General features: G+C 33.7%; 1 protein-coding gene across 2 annotated transcripts; it reads left to right on the plus strand.

Moving 5' to 3' along the window:
- The first annotated feature begins 9,632 nt into the window (after positions 1–9,632).
- Positions 9,633–18,761, plus strand: LOC108227350 (ethylene-insensitive protein 2.2). 2 transcript variants are annotated; one of them, XM_017402447.2, is made up of 9 exons: positions 9,633–9,897; positions 10,367–11,020; positions 12,585–12,671; positions 12,774–12,884; positions 12,991–13,200; positions 14,588–14,770; positions 14,877–17,564; positions 17,774–18,279; positions 18,369–18,761. In XM_017402447.2, the coding sequence occupies exons 2-8, from the start codon at positions 10,775–10,777 to the stop codon at positions 18,113–18,115; spliced, it is 3,867 nt and encodes a 1,288-aa protein (XP_017257936.1). In that variant the 5' UTR covers positions 9,633–9,897; positions 10,367–10,774; the 3' UTR covers positions 18,116–18,279; positions 18,369–18,761. The 2 variants fall into 2 exon arrangements, with proteins under 2 accessions (XP_017257936.1, XP_017257937.1); XM_017402448.2 differs by having other exon boundaries at positions 18,404–18,761.
- Positions 18,762–19,335: the final 574 nt, after the last annotated feature.

Below are 19,335 nucleotides of genomic sequence, written 5' to 3' on the forward strand. Positions count from 1 at the left end.
ATTTTTTGACAATTTTTTTTATTCCGTCAGCCACAATTATTATATTCATTTTTTTCGCATTTATTATTATATCTGTCCCAAAATTATCATCCACATTCGATTAATATAATAAACTAAATATTAATTATGTTAGTTATATATGATTGAGACGGAAGTCATATCTCATCTTCTTCGAAACTTTATTTTTATCCTGTTCTTGAAAGAAATGGAGATGGACAAAAGCCATGAGACACATGAACGAAGACGAATTTCGAAAATTCTAGCCTTATCCCTGCTAGTTAAGATAAATTGGACGCAGAGTGTGGGGGATGGGAATAGAAGAAGATGATAGAATTAACAAAGAGTGTTTGGAACGATATATAAAGCAAATGATGCTGTTACTGTAGCCGGGTATGACAAGATCCAATCATGCTAACTAGGTCCGGATTAAGCTTTTGTTATATTAACCACTCTTAAAAAAAAACATACAGGGGTGTTTGTTTCCGGCTTAAAAGCCGGGCTTATAGTTTATAAGTTAGAAGACCGTTTGTGTAAAAAGTCAAGAACCACTTATAAAACATTTTAATCATTTATAAGTCATAACTTGCTTCTAACTTCTTCACTACTTTTTTATTTTAAGCAAGAAGAACTTATTTTAAACTCACGTTTCGCCCATAGTACCACGTCAGTTTATTTGAGGTCTATTAATACAAAAAGCAATGAAATAAGTAAGTTCCCCAGCCATTGGGGGAAAAACAAAAGAAGAAAAGATCAGATTATAAATTTTCCTAAATTGAAGCTGTAAGCAATGAAATAAGTAAGTTTCCCCAGCCATCGGGGGAAAAACAGAAGAAGAAAAGATCAGATTATAAATTTTCCTAAATTGAAGCTGTCAGTTCATCATGTTGTTCTCTTACTGTAGTTAGACCAGAATGCAAAGCCTAATTTGAAGGGATTGGATCTTCTTTCTTTGACAGTGTATATTCATGGCGGTGGCTACACTTAACCCTATATTAATTTTTAAATATATCATCATTTTATTCAATTTTCCATTATTCTATAATTTATTATTTTGATAATTTTATACTTATTTTTTATTCATTTAAATTTCCCTCTCATCTCTTATTTATAATTTCATTCTCTCCAAACAAACACGATATGAAAATATTATCTTTACGATTCAATCCAATTGCTTTTGCTAAATAGAAGTTTCCAACTCGCCAATACACTCGCTCTTCGATCGAACTTTAACCTACTGTATACAGATTTAAATTGTTCAGATGATGGATTTGATTATTTGTTGTAGAGTGCAGAAGATTCGGGTCCAGTTGCACAAAGATAATATAAATAAACCAGTAATTTTCTTCGGACATAATAAACCAATAGTCAGTTGACGAATAAACAAGATTTTGATGAGCCCAGCGGTCTACAAATCTGAATAGTGAATAGTTAGAGCATCTCCCAGAGCCTCCTTGTTGGCTCCTAAATATAATATAAAAAATGTGGCTCTTAGTAATTTAGGACAAAGTTAAGAGTGTAAACTCCAACAATACTCTCTACATCTTTTCTCTATTTCATATTTTATTCATATATTGGGCTCCACTATAACAAAAGAGTATTCATATATTGGGCTCCACTATAACAAAAGAGAGAGAAAGATGGAGGTTGATTGGAGGGAAGGATTTTTTTATTGTGAAAAAATAAGTTAGGAGTCATGTGGTGGCTCTTAACTTTGAGGAGAGAGGAGAGAGAAACAAGAGGCTCTTAAGATTTAAGAGCCACTTAAGAGTCTCTTGGAGCAACATTTTGGTTCTCCCTCCTCAAATCTCAAGTTAGGAGCCTAAATGAAGTGTCTCTTGGAGATGCTCTTATATGGTTAACAGAATAAAGAGGGAGGGAGGTTTAAATAGTTTGAGAAGTCAAAGATCAAACTCTTACTCCTACAGTATTTATTTTGAGCTATTTATAACGACAAACTCAGCTCCTTCTTGTGTTTCGACATCTTATCAAAGATTCTCAAGCTTCATGCTTTAGATTTTCCTTTTTCTTCTGTTTTGTTTCCGTAACGACTTCATCGGTGAAAAAGTAAAAGTGATACACCATAATTCATACATTCATGTTAACCTATTTATGACATGCAAGAATCAAACACAGTAAAAACATCACGGCTAAACCAAATTTATCCAATAGCTACGAATTGAAGAGCAGTGCTTCGTATCGGTGTCATTGTTTTGCAATTGATTAGAATATAATGCAATCCATCCGTAATAACCCATCCATACTCCCCTGTACTCGTAAAGCACTAGAACTCGCTTTTTGACCGCACAGTAAAATTATGATAAATGGGCTTAATTGAATCTTCTTATACTTTTAACAAAATTGCCATGGATGAACTTTGTAGCGTGTATTTAAAAGCAGACAAGAGTCTAAGAGGATGCGTCTCCAAGTCTAAAGTAGCAGCATCAATAGCCTTTCATCTTTTTGTTTTTTTTCCCAGCTAAGCGAGTCATAACTTCACAATAATACGATATTGTCTGCTTTGGGTCTAGCCCACACGGCTTTGTTTTTGGGCACCTCTCAAAAAGCCTCATTTTATTGGAGTTGTTCTGACTGCTTATATTCTAACTTTCTGCCCCTCCCACAACCGATAACCGATGAGAGACACTCCTAACATTTTTAATTCACATTCAAAGGCAAATATGGTTTCGGGAATTCCTTCCTGCACAAAGTCAATGTTTATGGCTTTCATCTCTTATCAAATGAACACCTAATGAGTAGTTATATATAACTAGTTTTGAGTAGTTTTGACTCTCGTGGCCTAAACTTGATGCTGGACTCCTTTCGGTTTATACTTTAGGAGCATGATATCTGATTAGAATCCTACTAGACCTAAAATAATTATATATAAACTAATACATCCCAATATTATATTTTTGATTAAAAAATTTCGCTTTTTCTATTGTGGTAGGGTTATACACCGGATGACCTCTGTATAACTCCGTCACTGTGTTAAATTTAAACTGACAATCGAGGAGGACTAATAGCAGTTAATAAAGTAGAAAACACAGCAGAATTAAGAAGCTTCAAATTTAAGCAGGAGCAAAAGCCATCCAACTTTCTTGCTCTTTGAAATCCCTCCTACACAATGTCTTGAATCATTTCAAATTCGAAGCCCTTTCCACAGTTTGTGGCTTTAATCTAATATGGAATGAACACCAAACGAGCTTAGACTTGTTTAGTTAGTAACTAATTTTGAGTAGTTTGACTCTTGTGGCCTAAACTTGATGTGTGACTTCTTTTGGTTATGTACTTTAGGAGCATGGTATCTGGAGCCAATTCTATAGGTTCCCTTTTCATATTGTGTAGCAGGAGCTTTTCAAAAAACTCCAATGCTGAGCTAAAGAAAACTAGGACTATTCATCCAGTGTTGACTAAAGCTAGCCTTCTCACCGAAAGGGTCTTGATTTGAAGTTTATGACCCAGAATTTGAAGGTCCCATGCATCTATTCTGTGTATACAAAGTCACAGAAAAGATTGTTCAAGGAAAAAGAGATATATGGAGGCTTCTGACTAGGTTGTGGGGGGCCATCTATTTTCTTCTATGATCCTAAATTTTCTCTTTTGCCAAAGGCTCATGCATGCCTGGCTAAGCAAGTTTTTGTAAAATATTATTTAAAAACACTTGGTAAAATAAGACAGAAAAATATATATTTTTATATATTTTTTTAGAAATATATATTAAATAATATTTACAGAAAAATATATAATTTTCTACATATTTCAAAAATAAATTTATTTGAATTTGTTTCTGAAAAATGAGTTTAATCGAATTATTTCTTGAAAGAGTATTAATGTAAACCTGTTGAACATAAAATTAGCCATAAAAGTTGTAATACTTTTTATGAAATATAAAAAAGGCCAACTATTGTAATTAAATTAATGAACCTTTTCTTTGAAGGGAAAATAGATTTTTTTGCCACCCAACTTATTATTTGTTTAGAAACCTACCACTAAACTATAATTTTTTTCTTTTTTGTCACTAATGTTAGGTTCGGACTTTTTTTTGTCACTAACGTTAGGTTCGGATTTCATTATTAACACTATGTTATTTTTTTAGCATTATTAAAATATAGTGTTAGTCTGCAGTATAATGGCGATCTGATATGTGTCTATATCTTTATATGTAGTGTCCTAGGTAGTTTATCTTGGAGGACGAGAGTTGGACACGCATTTTGAGACTCCAAAAAATTTCAAAAATTATTTTATTTTATTTTTTCTGAAAAATTTTTAATGTTGGTTTTTTTTTCCTTAAAAAACGTTGGATTTTTTTTGTCACTAGCGTTATGTTTTGATTTGATTATTAACAATATGTTATTTTTTAGCATTATAAAAACATAGTGGTAGTCTACAATATTATGGTGATATGATATGTGTCTATAACATTATATACAGTCATCTATATGTCCCCTAGCTAGTTTACCTTGAAGTACGAGAGTTTAACACGCATTTTAAGAACCTAAAAAATTTAGTTTTATAAATTATTTTAAGACTCCACAAAAATATAGTATCACTTGACTTTATAGTTCTTTATCAGTACTTGTCACGTATTTTAAGGTTCCCACTTTTTATAAATATAGTTCCATAATTTAATTTTGAGATTTCCTTTCTGAGTAAAAAAATCCGTACTCTCGTCCTCCAAGATAAACTACCTAGGACACATATGGAGTACTGCATATAAAGATATAGACACAGATCACCATTATATTGCAGACTACCGAAAAATAGATTTCCGAAAAATATCATTTAGATGGTCGGAAAATTTAAATAAAGGTCTGATTTTAATTTAATATAATAAAATTTCCCAAAATGTCCCTGCAAAAGTTACCGTTAACGGCAGAGGATAACAGAAAGGGTGCAAAGTGTCTACGAGTTAAAAATAAGGGGCTGCATAGTGTTTATTCTAAAACTATTAGGTGCAATGTGCAACATGCTGAAATCAAAGGGGTGCCAAATGCAATTAACTCTAAAAAGAATAACATAGTGTTAATAATCAAATCCGAATCTAACGTTAGTGACAAAAAAAAAATCCGAACCTAACATTAGTGGCAAAAAAGAAAAAAATTATAGTTCAGTGGTAGGTTTCTAAACAAATAATAAGTTGGGTGGCAAAAAAATCTATTTTCCCTTCTTTGAAATAATTAAACTAATTAACTAGTACTAAGTTAAAAATTCTGCTTTCTGCGTGCAGTTTTTTCAGCAAGATGGATGGTGAAAATATACTTAACTTTGAAAATTTTGGATGCATTTCTCAGACTGTCAAGAGTAATAACATTACAAGGGCCTCAGTCCCTCAACACCTTACATTAAAAAAGGCCGGATGCAGGCTAACTAAGAGAGCAGCCCAATCCAAAGATTGAGATAATACAACAGAACTGAATGCTATTCACCCTTTTCTTTTCCCCGAGTACTGAGTAGTGATTTCAATAAAATGTTTCTTTGAGCCGTAAAATTGTCTCTGCCGGTTCATGAGAGCAAGTCCAACAGTGTCCTAATTGGAAACCTAAATATAATATAATAAATTATGTTTTAGTAGTTTAAGACATACTCTACTAATATGTTTAATATTTTATAATTAAAAGTTCACTTTCATCATTAAAACATAATATAAAATAGAGAGAGAAAGAGAGTGTTGGTAAGAATTTATTATAAAATATGGGATAGGGCAAGGAGGGAGAGTGCCTAAAAAATAGGGTTTGAATGGGTTGTCCCAGTGATATAAGGCATCACTAGGACATTGTTGGATCAAGTTTTTTCATCAAATGCCCTATATTATGACTTAGGACACTAAATAGGGCAGTTGTTGGACTTGCTCTGATTTGCTCAAATTAGCTGAGTTTAGAATTATAATTATGATCATGATAACTTGATATGATAAAGAGAAAGTTGGAGATAGGGTTGGCATATCGGACAAGACACACGACCCGAAACGGCTCGAACTCGATCGAATCCGCAACCCGATTAATTGAGACAAAATTCGAAAATGACCCGAAAATCATCTGTTTGACTCGGAATTAGAATTTTGTTTCTAATTACTCCAATTTTCAGTTTTATTTAATTTTAAGTGATTTTAACTTGACCCGAAATCGACACTACTGTTGACACGAACACGACCTGTTACCCGAAATTGCTATCCCTGGTTGGAGATTAGTTATTAATAAAAGTTCTTGCGTTTCAAAAAAAAAAGAAGTTGAGAGTTAAAAATTTTGTTTAAATAACTTTATCTTATAAACAATTTATGAATTAAGAAAAATATACTAATAATAATAAAATTAATTTATGAGTAAATTATAATTTATGGAGTAATTTTTATGGAAAAAAATTGAAAAAATTAAATCAATGTAGACATTATCTCAAATTAACTGTAATTATTTTTGATTTCAAGCTAATTTCAAAATTATTATACAAATAAATATTTTTCATTTTAAAATCCCAAACAATTTTAAATTCTAAATTAAAAATCCAGATAAACAGGTTCTCCAACTATGCCACGCTCTTAGCTAACAAGATTGGATAGGCAACAAGCGTTGAATCTTAGCATGAGATGTACGAAATCGTGAAAGGTCGTCAGAAGATTAAAGTATGTTTAGGCAGACGATTATTAATCACATACAATGAACCAAATCCCCAGCACGAAATCCCAAAAATCTGAATCTAGTTAACAAGTTTAAACTCCAATTAACATATTAACTAGATTCTTGGAGCCTTTTTAGCGTACAATTTAGCAGTTAATTTAGGCCATGCATGTTGTTCATTATAGTGATATGTTTCATCTAACTGTATCGTTAACTGCTAATCTGCAACACTCAAGTTCAATGAACATCCACATCATTTGAATAAGAAGAATAAAAAGTAGTAATACTTATAAAAGAGAAGTCAGACTTTGTCCACTCTGGTTTATCAAATTTGATTAGGCGATTAACTTAAACTTCAAATGTTAATTAAATGAAAAATGTCATGTTTCCAAATTATTATTATTATTTTCAAATTTGACAATCATTCGGAAAATAATCTAGTATACCTATAACTACTCTAACTAGATATCTTATATATCTAGTTTATTTACTTTAAAAAAACTAACACGAATTTAATTAAATTTTATTAAATATCTCATATAATTCTAAAACTTTAAAATTTTGTTTGAAATTAATTATATATTAAATAGTATAATTTTATTAATAAAATATATACATATATAAATTAACCAAATACAGTTTCAAAAAAGATATTAATAAAGAACATATAGTTTGAGAAAAGGAGTATGGCCGAGGGACGATTAGTGGGCTGATTCATTGAATTAAAGCAGAGATCACAGGAACTAACATGTGTGTTATTTGGATATTATATTTATATAAAAAGGATGAGAAGCTATATTAAACTAACCCCATAATTAGTCTGCCCGAGGTGTTGAACTACTATTCTATTATCATTGGTCTATATTATAATACCAATCATTTTACGCATTATATAATTGTGATCAACCACCGTTTTGTTAAGTCCATGTTACATTATCATACATAGAATTATAATTTAGGTTAATTACAAATAAAAATATAATCATCATATTTTAGTTGTAATTCATCCGGGTTATTGTAACTGGATGTGGGCCATGGGTTTGATGTTATTTTTGAGTTGGTTTGTAACTTAATTTAATAAGCTGAGAGATTAAATAATTTTAAATTATTAATAATTTATGGGTTATAAAAAATTAATAATAAAATAAAAATTATTTGTAGGTAACTTACTATTTATGGGGAATTTTCATCAACTAAAAAATTAAGTCATTGAAAAAAAAAATGCTTCAAACTAACTTCAGGTTTTAACTTCAGGTCTTTGTCTCATTTCTAATTTTAAGCCGACTTTTCGCTTATTACATGAACAAACAATTTTCAGATTAAAATTGAAAATAATTTTAAACTCGGACTTTCAATCTAGGCAAACAAGTTCTTTTTCATTCAAAATATAGCCCAGTTTGACAGAGCTTCTTATAAGTCACAAACAACATATTAATGGTTTTATTCTATTTATATAAAAAATTTATAAGTCAATTCCCGACTTATAAGCCAGAATATAAGATGTTGAAAATCCTAGTTTTTTCAATGACTTGCTTTTTTTTTTTTTTTTGAAATTTGATTTTACAAAAATGTATAGGACTGTTTTTTAAGATAATTTATAATATTTATTATTATATTAATATTTTTTATACTCGATAAGTTGTAAATGTCAAAAAAAAAATTCAAACACATAAATTAAAATTAATTTGCATTTATAATAATTTCTCACGTATAAATAATAAACAGTTCTTTTGAACTAATTTAGACGACCAATTTGATGGGATTAAGATATCATTTCTTATATCATGTGTTTGATCGAGCATTGGAGTTAATCCGTTTAGTTTTATATATTATTATTTTTTTGATTAAATTAAATTATTTTATTAGGTAAAAAATTATAAATATTTTTATTACTTATAATAACACTTATCTGTGCATACAAATATTTTTTTGAAAAACAAAAAAGCAACATGAACCGTGATGATATCCATACTATAATTTGATCGATTTCATGGGCATAGCTAGTTTCTGGTCACTGAAGTGGGTCTAATATATCACGTTAGTCACTGAACTGAAAACGATATCAAGATGGTCACTAAAATTAACATAAATATCAAACAAGTACCTCGAAATATGAGTTAAAGTAGTAAAAATATTATTTAAAAAATTTTACACATTATTCTTGAATGTTTCCACAACCAACTAAAAGGTTATGATTTTTAGTATTTATGATAATATATCTAGATTTTGTCAAGTTTATTTATTATTTAATTTTAATTATATACTTATTTTTTTGTTTTAATTGAAAATAAATAATAAATAAACTTGATAAAATCTAAATATATTATCATAAATATTAAAAGTCATAACCTCTTACTTGGTTATGATAACATTCAACAATAATGTGTAAAACTCTTTAAATAATATTTTTACGATTTCAACTCATATTTCGAGGTACTTATTATTTGATATTTATGATGATTTCAGTGACCATACTATTTTCATAACCAACTAGATAATTAACCTGTTCCCCGTATAACGCAACTGAAACGAGCCCTGGGTGTATATATAAATTTCTGGTACATATAATTTCAGAATATTCGAGATGAACGTCACATAAAAGAATCAATTTTATACAATACAAGTGATATGTCGTTCAGTGATGCAAAAGGCTTGATATGACGATACATTCATTCAGATTGATTAAACGAAAGTATAAAATTAATTTCGCAATTTTCTCCGCGTTAACATAATGTGATCATCTTCATCATCAAATCACATACATGAAACCATTATTATCCAGACAAGACAAAGACCTCTCTTCCTTGGTGACAAGCTTACTAATAAAAACCGACACCGAAAGATGGTAAGATGGATTTTAATGAGAAAAATAGAGTGTGAAACAAAAATGGAAACAAGTCTTAATATATAAAATCCAGAAAACGGTAGTACTAAAGAAGATATACATGGTCATAAATGAAAAGACATGCACACAGTAGATAAATAAATGTAGTTAAGCTAAGGAAGCATACAGAAGCACTTATAAGTCCCTGCTTTTTGGACAGCTTTCCCTTTCACTTCTCCCATCCTCATCCACCTTTCCTCTCAGATTAACCCATACCCTCTTTTACACTCGTGTCCCTCCATAATATCTTTTTCATATCTTTTATTTATTTATTTATATATATATATTTAATAACATCATCTTCTTCAACTCTCTGTTTGCTCTTCTGGGTCACTGATCTTGATCTAACTGTTTTCCACCTCAAACTTGGGCAATGAATCAATACAGAAGCTCCTATACATGGTAACTTATTTATTTATTTTTATTATCTTTTTTTAAGCTCTGTATTGGATTAGTGTTGGAATTTGTTACAATTCTTTCTGTGATTTTCAGATCCATGTTTTTTTTAAAATCAATCTTGTTGTGGTTTATGATTGGTGTGTCTTGTTTTTCTTTACTTGGCTGTCACTTTATTACCAAAGTTTTAGGCCTTTGGAATATTGTAGTAACAGTTTGTGTCTGTCAATACTCAACAGTTCCCATGTTTGTGTTTGTATCTGTTTCTTAGTTGCCTTTGTTGTTTTATCAACTCATGTAAGCACTTTGATCTCTTTATGTACTCATGATTACTTCTCTTCATGATAATTAGTTTGCTTGCTTAGGTTGAGTTGTGTGTAGTGGTGTACTTGAGAAAGTCTCTTCAGTAATATGTGTTTTTTAAATAATAGACTACTTTTATCAAGTCTAAGCAATGTTGTATATTTTTTTTCAGATGTCGTAGAACTTCAAACTATTTAGCGGAAATCCACTTGTTTTTAGGAACTTGAGAAGGATTGATAATCATCCGTTATGCAGCATTGAGCACAGCTGGAGTTGATGAGAATCTGTATATTTGAGCAAGTAAATTATTGGCCCCTTTAGATCTGTTTCTTCTTGTTTGATGAATTTGTTCACTTTCCACGAAGACGATGGGAAATTTTGGTGTGGCAACAAAGTGGCGGTATTAGTTATAATTAACCGTAGATAGTGCGAATTCCAAATCAAATGAAGATCAAAAGTCGTTTACTGGCACCATCGTGACTATTTATCTTCCTAGTTTCTGGATTTTGGACGGCGATTTCATCTGGAAGTCCGTGTCAACCGACTCAAACAGAAAATATTCAATAATCATATTTTCAACATGGATGAGACTATTGCTGCCAATTATCAGCAGAGCATATTTCAACGGTTGCTCTCTGCCATTGTGCCCATACTACTGGTTGCAATATCATATGTTGACCCTGGGAAGTGGGCTGCAACTGTTGAGGGAGGAGCCCGTTATGAGTGTAATACTGTGTTACTAATGCTTGCTTTTAATCTTGCTGCAATCTTGTGCCAGTACCTGTCTGCTCGTATTGCTGTGGTTACTGAAAAAGATCTTGCTCAGGTACATATAAGCTCTAGCCTTTGATGTATCATCAAGTGCATTAAATTTATTATAAACATCGATGAACAGAGCATGGTTCCATTGGATGCAAATCATAGACAACAGGAATAACTCTACACTGAAATTCGAGATCCGTACAACTCTGTACTTCTAAAATATTGCATACTAGCATCAACACGAGGCTACTGTTAAACAAATTAAGGCAAAATAATTGGAACAAAGACTAGATTAGGTACAATCAAACTCGTGAGCAGTTAGATTCACAAACGTGGTAGCAATTAGAATCAATCTCTTTGTACCACTATATAAAAGAGATTGATATGTATATGAACAAAACATTGCTCAGGACCATCTAGCTGGGGGGCTGAGTTTGTGGTCGCATATGCCTCCTTAAATATAGGGGCCTAATAAATAGAAAACTAAAATCAATCTGAAATATTTGCATGAGAGTTGGAAAGATGCTGCAGGTTACAAGTTTGAAATTACTTTTTCTCTTCGTTAAGCATATTTTCAGGCATGTTCTCTATAACAAATAGTCCTCTCAATCGAGCCAATTTTTTTTTTTTTTTTTTTGCCAAGTCAATCAAGCCTATTTTACTTTTTTGCGGTCTGTGATATTATTAGTAAAATCGTATTTGTTAAATTATAACTTATAAGCATATAAACTGATGTTGCTAATTTAAATATTAAATATTTTTTGAACTAATGTTGTGTTTGGTTGGGGTGAGTGATTCAGAAAGGAATGGAACGAAAATTGAACTATTTTATGGGTAATTGTTAATAAATCTCATTCATTCTTCCATTCCATTCCTTACATCATGTGGTAGAGATCACATCTTCAATTTGAGATGGAATGCTCCATTTTCTCCTACCCCCAATTTCTTCTCAAATCTCATCATACCAATTTTGCACTCACTTAATTTTTTTTAAAACTTTGCTCCTATTTTTATTAGTTTCAAGTAATTTTACTCATTCCATTCTCCCCAACCAAACACAACATTAGGCTTCATTTTAAGCAACTATGCATCTCTTCTTGATGATAGACCAAATTAAAAAAAAAATTATGCTCCGAGTAAAGATTCATGTGCGTCTCTTCTTAATGACGCACTGATGTTTCTAGTGCAAGGTTTAAAGTTTGTTAGAATCTGTAGCAACTGTGGATGCATTTGCTTCAGTAAGAGAATCATCTTTTTCTATTAAACGTAATATAGCAGTTTAGGCTGCCACTTGAAACATAGACCATATCTTTTCTTACTAGTAGACAGAACTCCATTTTAGTTCATTTTTTAACCCTATTGTTGCTGCTGTAGTTTATTGGTTTCAATTATTAATGAGCCTTGGTTGAGTTTCTCTTTTTCTTTCCGGAAATGGTCAGTTGTGGTAATTTAAATACTAACGCACTAATACCACTTTCGAGGCTTAACACTTTAACCTCTTATTATTACCAAGAGAGCTTTCCACTAGGCTATAAGTCAATCTGGATGTAGTTGCTCTTCGTATTGATAGATACTTCCTCATGTTATTGTTTACCTTTCTGAAATTTCTTTCCTGCGCAATATAAAAGATCTGCAGTGAGGAGTATAACAAGGTCACATGCATCGTCTTGGGAGTTCAATCTGAGCTATCTATGATTGTTTTGGACCTTACAATGGTAGCTTTTCTATCTCCCAGCACTTTTCAGTTCTAATTTTGTTATCTTTCCACTAAACTACTCTTGTGCAGTTCTAATATATAATTGTAATAAATTATGTAGATTCTTGGCATCGCGCATGGGCTTAATCTTATTCTTGGAGTTGACTTGTTTACATGTGTCATGCTGACTGCCGCAGATGCTATTCTTTTTCCTTTTTTCTCTTCCTTTTCGGTAAATTTATTTACTTCATACCCCCCCCCCCCCCCCCTTCGCGCAGGGGGATCTGAATATCTGTGAAACTTTACTGATTAACATTCAATGCTTAAATCATTTCCAGGAGCAGAAGGCAAAAGTTCTATGCCTATACACGGGGGCCTTTATATTTTTTTCTTATACATTTGGCGCACTTATCAGCCAATCAGGAATACCTTTCTCCATGGGAGGGACACTAATTAACTTAAGCGGGGAAAGTTCTCTTGCATTTATGAGTCTTCTTGGAGCAAGTGTTATGCCCCACAACTTTTACCTCCATTCTTCTCTTGTGAAGGTCTGGTTCTCCCTTTCTACTCAATCTTCTTGCTTATATTTTCACTTCTCTTTAGAAAAAAGAGTACCATGAACAACTTTTTTGTGATAGAACCTTGTAGTGGAGTTGCAAATTCATTTTGCTATTGGGCAACTAGATCCAAGGTTTCACCAAGAGTCGAGCGTAATAATTTTAATGGATCATGCCACCAAAATTCTTTGAGTAGATTACATTGTAAAACCATTTATGTTATTATATCTTTGTCTGGTGTTTCATGAATTGCTTTGCATGGTGATCCAATGTTGCTTTAGCCCGAAATAAAATTCTGGAGTAGCTGAACTTTTCGTCTATAAATTGAAGGTTATGCTAGAACCTGAACTAGGTACAGCATCTAAGTCTGCAATGCTAAGAAGCTGGGAGATACCTCCTGGTTGTGCTATGTAGTTAATCTTGATGTAGGGTACATTTTAAGTATAGCAAAGGTGTCAAGGCTATAATTAAAAAACCAAACAATAGTTGCAGTTATTTAGTGATTACAAATAATAATATTTTTTTACTCCTTCATATATGTAAATCTGAAAAATGGATGTGGTTGTGTTCTAATTAAATGATCATAAAGATATATACCAAAAAACAAGGATCAGAAAGATGGTGTTAATACAGAGAACAGCTTTCTCCATGTGGAGGAATCTTCTCTGCAATACAAAACAGTCTTCATGGGCAGGCATCTTCCCTAGGCCGGAACCTCGTTATATGATTTGTAAATGTTCATTTCCTGGTCATGTTGAATTGTCGATCATACGAAATGAGCATAAATTACAGGCCACCTCATTATAAAAGGATTTGGTCAGTGTAACTTGAAAGATCACATTTGAGGCATGAGCCAGTTCCTATAACCATTATTACAAATTGTTCATTTGAAATAATTGAAACCCTTCTGGGATTGATGAGTCTTTTTATTGGTATGACATGAAGTATGAAGGCTAAAAAAAAGAAAATATTAAAGATATAGAGTACAGGTTACACTGACCAAAATGTCTTATACTTTCCCAAATGCATTCTTAGCTCTCATGTGTGTAGGTGTCGGGTACTGATCTTGAAGGGAGCTCTGTGAATTAGCTATCATATTCAAGATGCTTTTGAGTTCATTGATGAGTGAATTTCAAAAAATAAAATAAAATCAAGAGCAAGTTTAATTTTCGTTTTCATGTTCTCTTGTGGCATATGATTGACTTGTTATTTTAAAGATAGATACTTTGAGTTTCTTGAGTATTACTATGAAGCCAAGGTCGTACCCTGAATATCTTTCACTCTTTGCTTGACAATAAACATCTTTGTATTTTATTTGCACAGCATATTTTTGCTCGTGAAAGTGATGAAATTTTGTTCCTTGTTCAATTTCTTGCAGCAACAACAAGGAGAAAGAAGGATTTCTAAGGAAATTGATTGTCATGACCATTTATTTTCAATTTTATGTATATTTAGTGGCATTTTCCTGGTAAATTATGTGCTGGTTCACTCAGCGGCAAATGCGTTGTACAGTACAGACCTTTTACTTACATTTTATGATGTGCTCTCACTGTCAGATCAGGTACAAATGTTATGAACAATTACTTTTGGAATTAATGCATCAAGTAAAACATTCACCTATAGTGATGTAACGTGTCTGACTTTCATTTTTACCTGAATTAATGCAGGGATTCAGGGGATTGGTATTACCCTTTGCCTTGATATTGATTCTTATTTTCTCTAATCATATCACAGCATTAAGCTGGAAGCTTGGTAGGCAAGCTGTCCTGCATAAATTATTTAAAGTGACTTTCCCTGGTTGGCTTCATCATTTAGTAATTAGAGTTCTAGCCACTGTTCCAGCCCTCTACTGTGTGTGGAATTTAGGAGCTGAAGGTGCATATCAACTACTGATTTTTGCTCAGATTGTGGTAGCTCTTTTGCTTCCACCATCTGTGATCCTTCTGTATCGAGTTTCCACATCCAGCTCAGTGATGGGTGTTTATAAAATTTCTATGCCTGTGGAGTTCTTAGTATTTAGCACCTTTGTTGGGATGCTTGGCATTGAAATTGTATTTGTTGCAGAGATGATCTTTGGTAACAGTGATTGGGTTATGAATTTGCAGTGGAACATGTGGAGCGACATATCATTCATTTATGTTCTTCTTATCATTACAGCCTGCTTTTCCCTGTGTCTTATTATCCATCTAGCAATAAACCCTTTATCAACTGCAACTTCTAGCTTTGATGTTCAAAATTGCAATTTGGATGTCAAACCCTCTATGCCCGGATTTTCGAAAGAAAGAGCTCAGCATGATTCTCTGAATGATATTGGATACCAGGCAGATGAGTTGCTTCATAAACAAGAATCTGTGTTTGAATCTGATGGAAATGATCTATTTTCCTCAGCTTCAGCTTCTACTCTGGCTTCAGACTCATTCCGGGATTTTGAGAGTAGGCCTCAATTGACTACCATCAAGGAAAATTGTTCAGATATTACACATACAATTGCTTCTATATGTAATGTAAAGGATTCAGCCACCTTGGATGACATCGTCCCGGAGTCGGTTCTATGTAAAGAAGTTTCTGTTGGTGAACAGGTGTATGCTACTACATTGACTACTGAACAGTTAGACTCGCCAGTGTGTATGCCAAGCATAGAGGTATATTCACAGACTCAGAAAGATGGTGGCGATGATACCTTGGAGCCTGAAAAATCATGCAAGCCAGCATCTGAAAGCAGCCCATGTCTAACATCTGATGGCCCAGGCTCATACAGGAGTCTTGGTGGAAAAGCTGACGATGCGGGGAGTGGTGCTGGAAGTTTTTCAAGACTTGCAGGGTTAGGGCGTGCTGGGCGACGTCAATTAGCTGTAGTTCTTGATGAGTTCTGGGGACAATTGTTTGATTTTCATGGAAAAGCAACTGCTGAAGCAAAGGCTAAAAGACTGGACACTTTACTCGGGGTTGATTCAAAGGTGGATCTAAAGCAAAGTTGTGTATTACCAAAATTAGACAACACTAGAAACGAGTTCACTAGAAACATACCTTCTCCGGGGGAAAGAATCTCCAATTCTTTTACCAGTTCAAGTTTGTACAAGTCTCCAGTGCAACAGAGTGGCCAAAACAACATTTCTTATGGGGTTCAAAGGGATTCGTTATCATCATGGTCTAGCAATACACAGCTTTTGGATACATATATGCAGAACTCCAGTTACAGTGATGTGGACTCTGGTGAGAGGCGCTATTCTAGTATGCGGCTTCCGCCATCTACTGATGTATATAATGATCAACCTGCCACTGTACATGGTTACCAGATGGCTTATCTCAGTCGTATAGCTAAAGAAAGGAATAATGGCTTTATGACAAGTCAAATGGACTTGCCATCCCCAAAATCTCCTTCTGTACCTTACAGAGATCCATTTTCGTCTGCTGCTGGACAAAAACCTCGAATCACACCAAGCGCCAAAACACCACCTGGTTTTCCGAGTGTTCCTATATCAAGGACCAGTACCCTGCAATCTGGAAGACCTTTTCAAGTTAATTCCCCTGGTCTATCTGCTGAAAACATCGGGACCGCAGTAAATGAAAAGAAATATCATAGTTTACCTGACATTTCTGGACTGTCACTTCCTTACAAGAAATCATTGCATTCTGGTATGGGTGTTTCACATGAAAATCCTACAATATACCGACCATCCATGAGTCACACAATGCAGGAAGTGTCCTTGTATGTAAACCCTTTAAACAAGGTTCACATTAGCCCTTCATCTACTATAGGCGGGGCTCCTGTGTTTCTTGATAATTTGCCTTCTAATGTTGGCAGAGATGCTTACTCATTAAAGTTCAATTCAAGTTCACAGACTGGGTCCCTGTGGTCTCGACAGCCTTTTGAACAGTTTGGTGTGTCTGGTAAAGTTCCTCCAATGGAGGTTGATGGAACTAGAAGCAGTCAGAGCTCAATAATTGAGGAGACCCCATCTATGATAGTTTTTGAAGCGAAGATTCTTCAGGCTTTTAGAGTTTGCATTAAAAAGCTCTTAAGGCTTGAAGGATCTGATTGGTTGTTTAGACAAAATGATGGGGCAGATGAGGACCTAATAGACCGTGTGGGTGCAAGGGAGAGGGTATTGTATGAAGCTGAAAGTCGGATGGGTATAGGTGATTCTCGTTCACCTGTTGACAAAAAGCCTGGCTTAGCACCAAAAGATGAGGAAATGGCTTCAATTCCTCAGTGTGGGGAAGGTTGTATTTGGAGACTGGATCTTATTATCAGTTTTGGTGTTTGGTGCATACATAGGGTTCTTGAGCTTTCACTTCTGGAAAGCAGGCCTGAGTTATGGGGAAAATACACTTACGTCTTAAATCGTCTTCAAGTGAGTTTTTCTAGTTCCTTAATCTTACCATTGCTTCTGTTTATTCGATCAATTTGCATGACATCAGAGGAATTCTAATCCAATACTCTGTATACAAGTACTTTTTAAATGCTACAAGAAATTTGTGCCATTATCAGATAATCTAGCTCTGCATGCTTCCAAGTAAAGATCACATCTTAAATTCTTAGTTGACCATTGTTTTATTGCAGGGGATCATCGATGTAGCATTTTCAAAACCTCGCTTACCAATGACCCCATGCTTGTGCCTTCAAATACCTTCCACGCATGAACAATCGCCACCACGTGTTTCATATGGGAGCCTGCCCCCACCTGCAAAACAAGCCAGAGGAAAGAGTACAACAGCAGCAATGCTTTTGGAAATGGTCAAGGATGTTGAAATTGCAATTTCATGCCGTAAGGGGCGAACTGGTACTGCAGCCGGCGATGTGGCTTTTCCTAAAGGTAAGGAAAATCTGGCATCCGTATTGAAAAGGTACAAGCGTCGATTAATCAGCCAGCCAGTACCTTCTCATGATATTAGACCGGGGTAACTAGCCAAGCCAGTGCTATCTATTGAGGTAGACTATTGTCGGTGAAGTTTTCTTTTTCAGTGACATAGATTTTTGGCTTTTAATTTATGGTTCGTTGCAACCGGGAGCATCATCGTTTTTCATGTTGTATGATATATGGAAAATGCCCGATTAGTCAGTTTCAGGTATGATCAGTTTATCAGTTATAATTTATAAACTTCATTCTGTATTTTAATTTCACCACCTCAATCTCTCTTTCATATCTATTAAACAGAGTCTCCATCATGTGTAAATAAAACACTTGCATAGGATATGATAAACTGTAGTGGGCGTAAAATCACGAAGGGATGCTTCGGAAGGGGTAGAAGAAGATTGACGACGAGGTGTGACTGCGCAATACTAGCCTTTGCCATAGTCGCCACCAACCCATCTACAGAGGAGCCAAAGAGAATGCTTATGTATGAATGCAGCGCATACAAAGCGCACTTTGTATAATATTGTTATAGGGGTGGTTGAGTTTCTGAGGGCATCATTTTACTTTCTATGCTGTATAGATGAATGTATTGTAAATCTAAACCAGTTGTAGTTGGCGAAGAAATGACTAATAGCAACTGCATTTGACTGCCAGTAGCAAAGCTATGTCAGAATATAGTATAATCATGGTAAACACTTCTCCTCTCCTTCCAACACTTCGAGATTTACGAGAATTCGTCATTTACTGCACTCAGCACCGCGTACAAAATCTATGTTTATGTATATATTCAGCTTTCGGCACACCATATCAAGAAAAAAGAAATTGGTTCTTTTTATTGTATTTTCATCCAACTTGAGAAGAGAGATCAACGTCAGATGCCAAACTCAAACTCAGTGTCAGTGACGTGTTCTCAACTTGAGAATTAAACTACAGTAGTGTATAATCAACCCACCAAGGGTGCAAGAAAAAGAAATTATAATTTAATTTGTAACGATCGAAACAGTTATAGTATTATCAGAGATGTAACAAATTTCAAGTCCAAATAATACTTAAAAATATTGTTCTCTGACTTTGATATATGATTCATGAGTATTTCATTAACAATGTGATAAAAGTATATTGACCCCTAGTGTTTTTTTAAAAGCGGCTGCATGAGCATGACTGTTGACTATTGCCTGGTGCCTGCCACTGCCTGGTGGTGGAACACATTGGTCAAATGGATCGCACAGAATATAGTTAAATATCGGATCGTTTCGTTGAATCATTG

Source organism: Daucus carota, chromosome 6 (genome assembly GCF_001625215.2).
Source record: "Daucus carota subsp. sativus chromosome 6, DH1 v3.0, whole genome shotgun sequence".
Lineage (NCBI taxonomy): Eukaryota > Viridiplantae > Streptophyta > Magnoliopsida > Apiales > Apiaceae > Daucus > Daucus carota.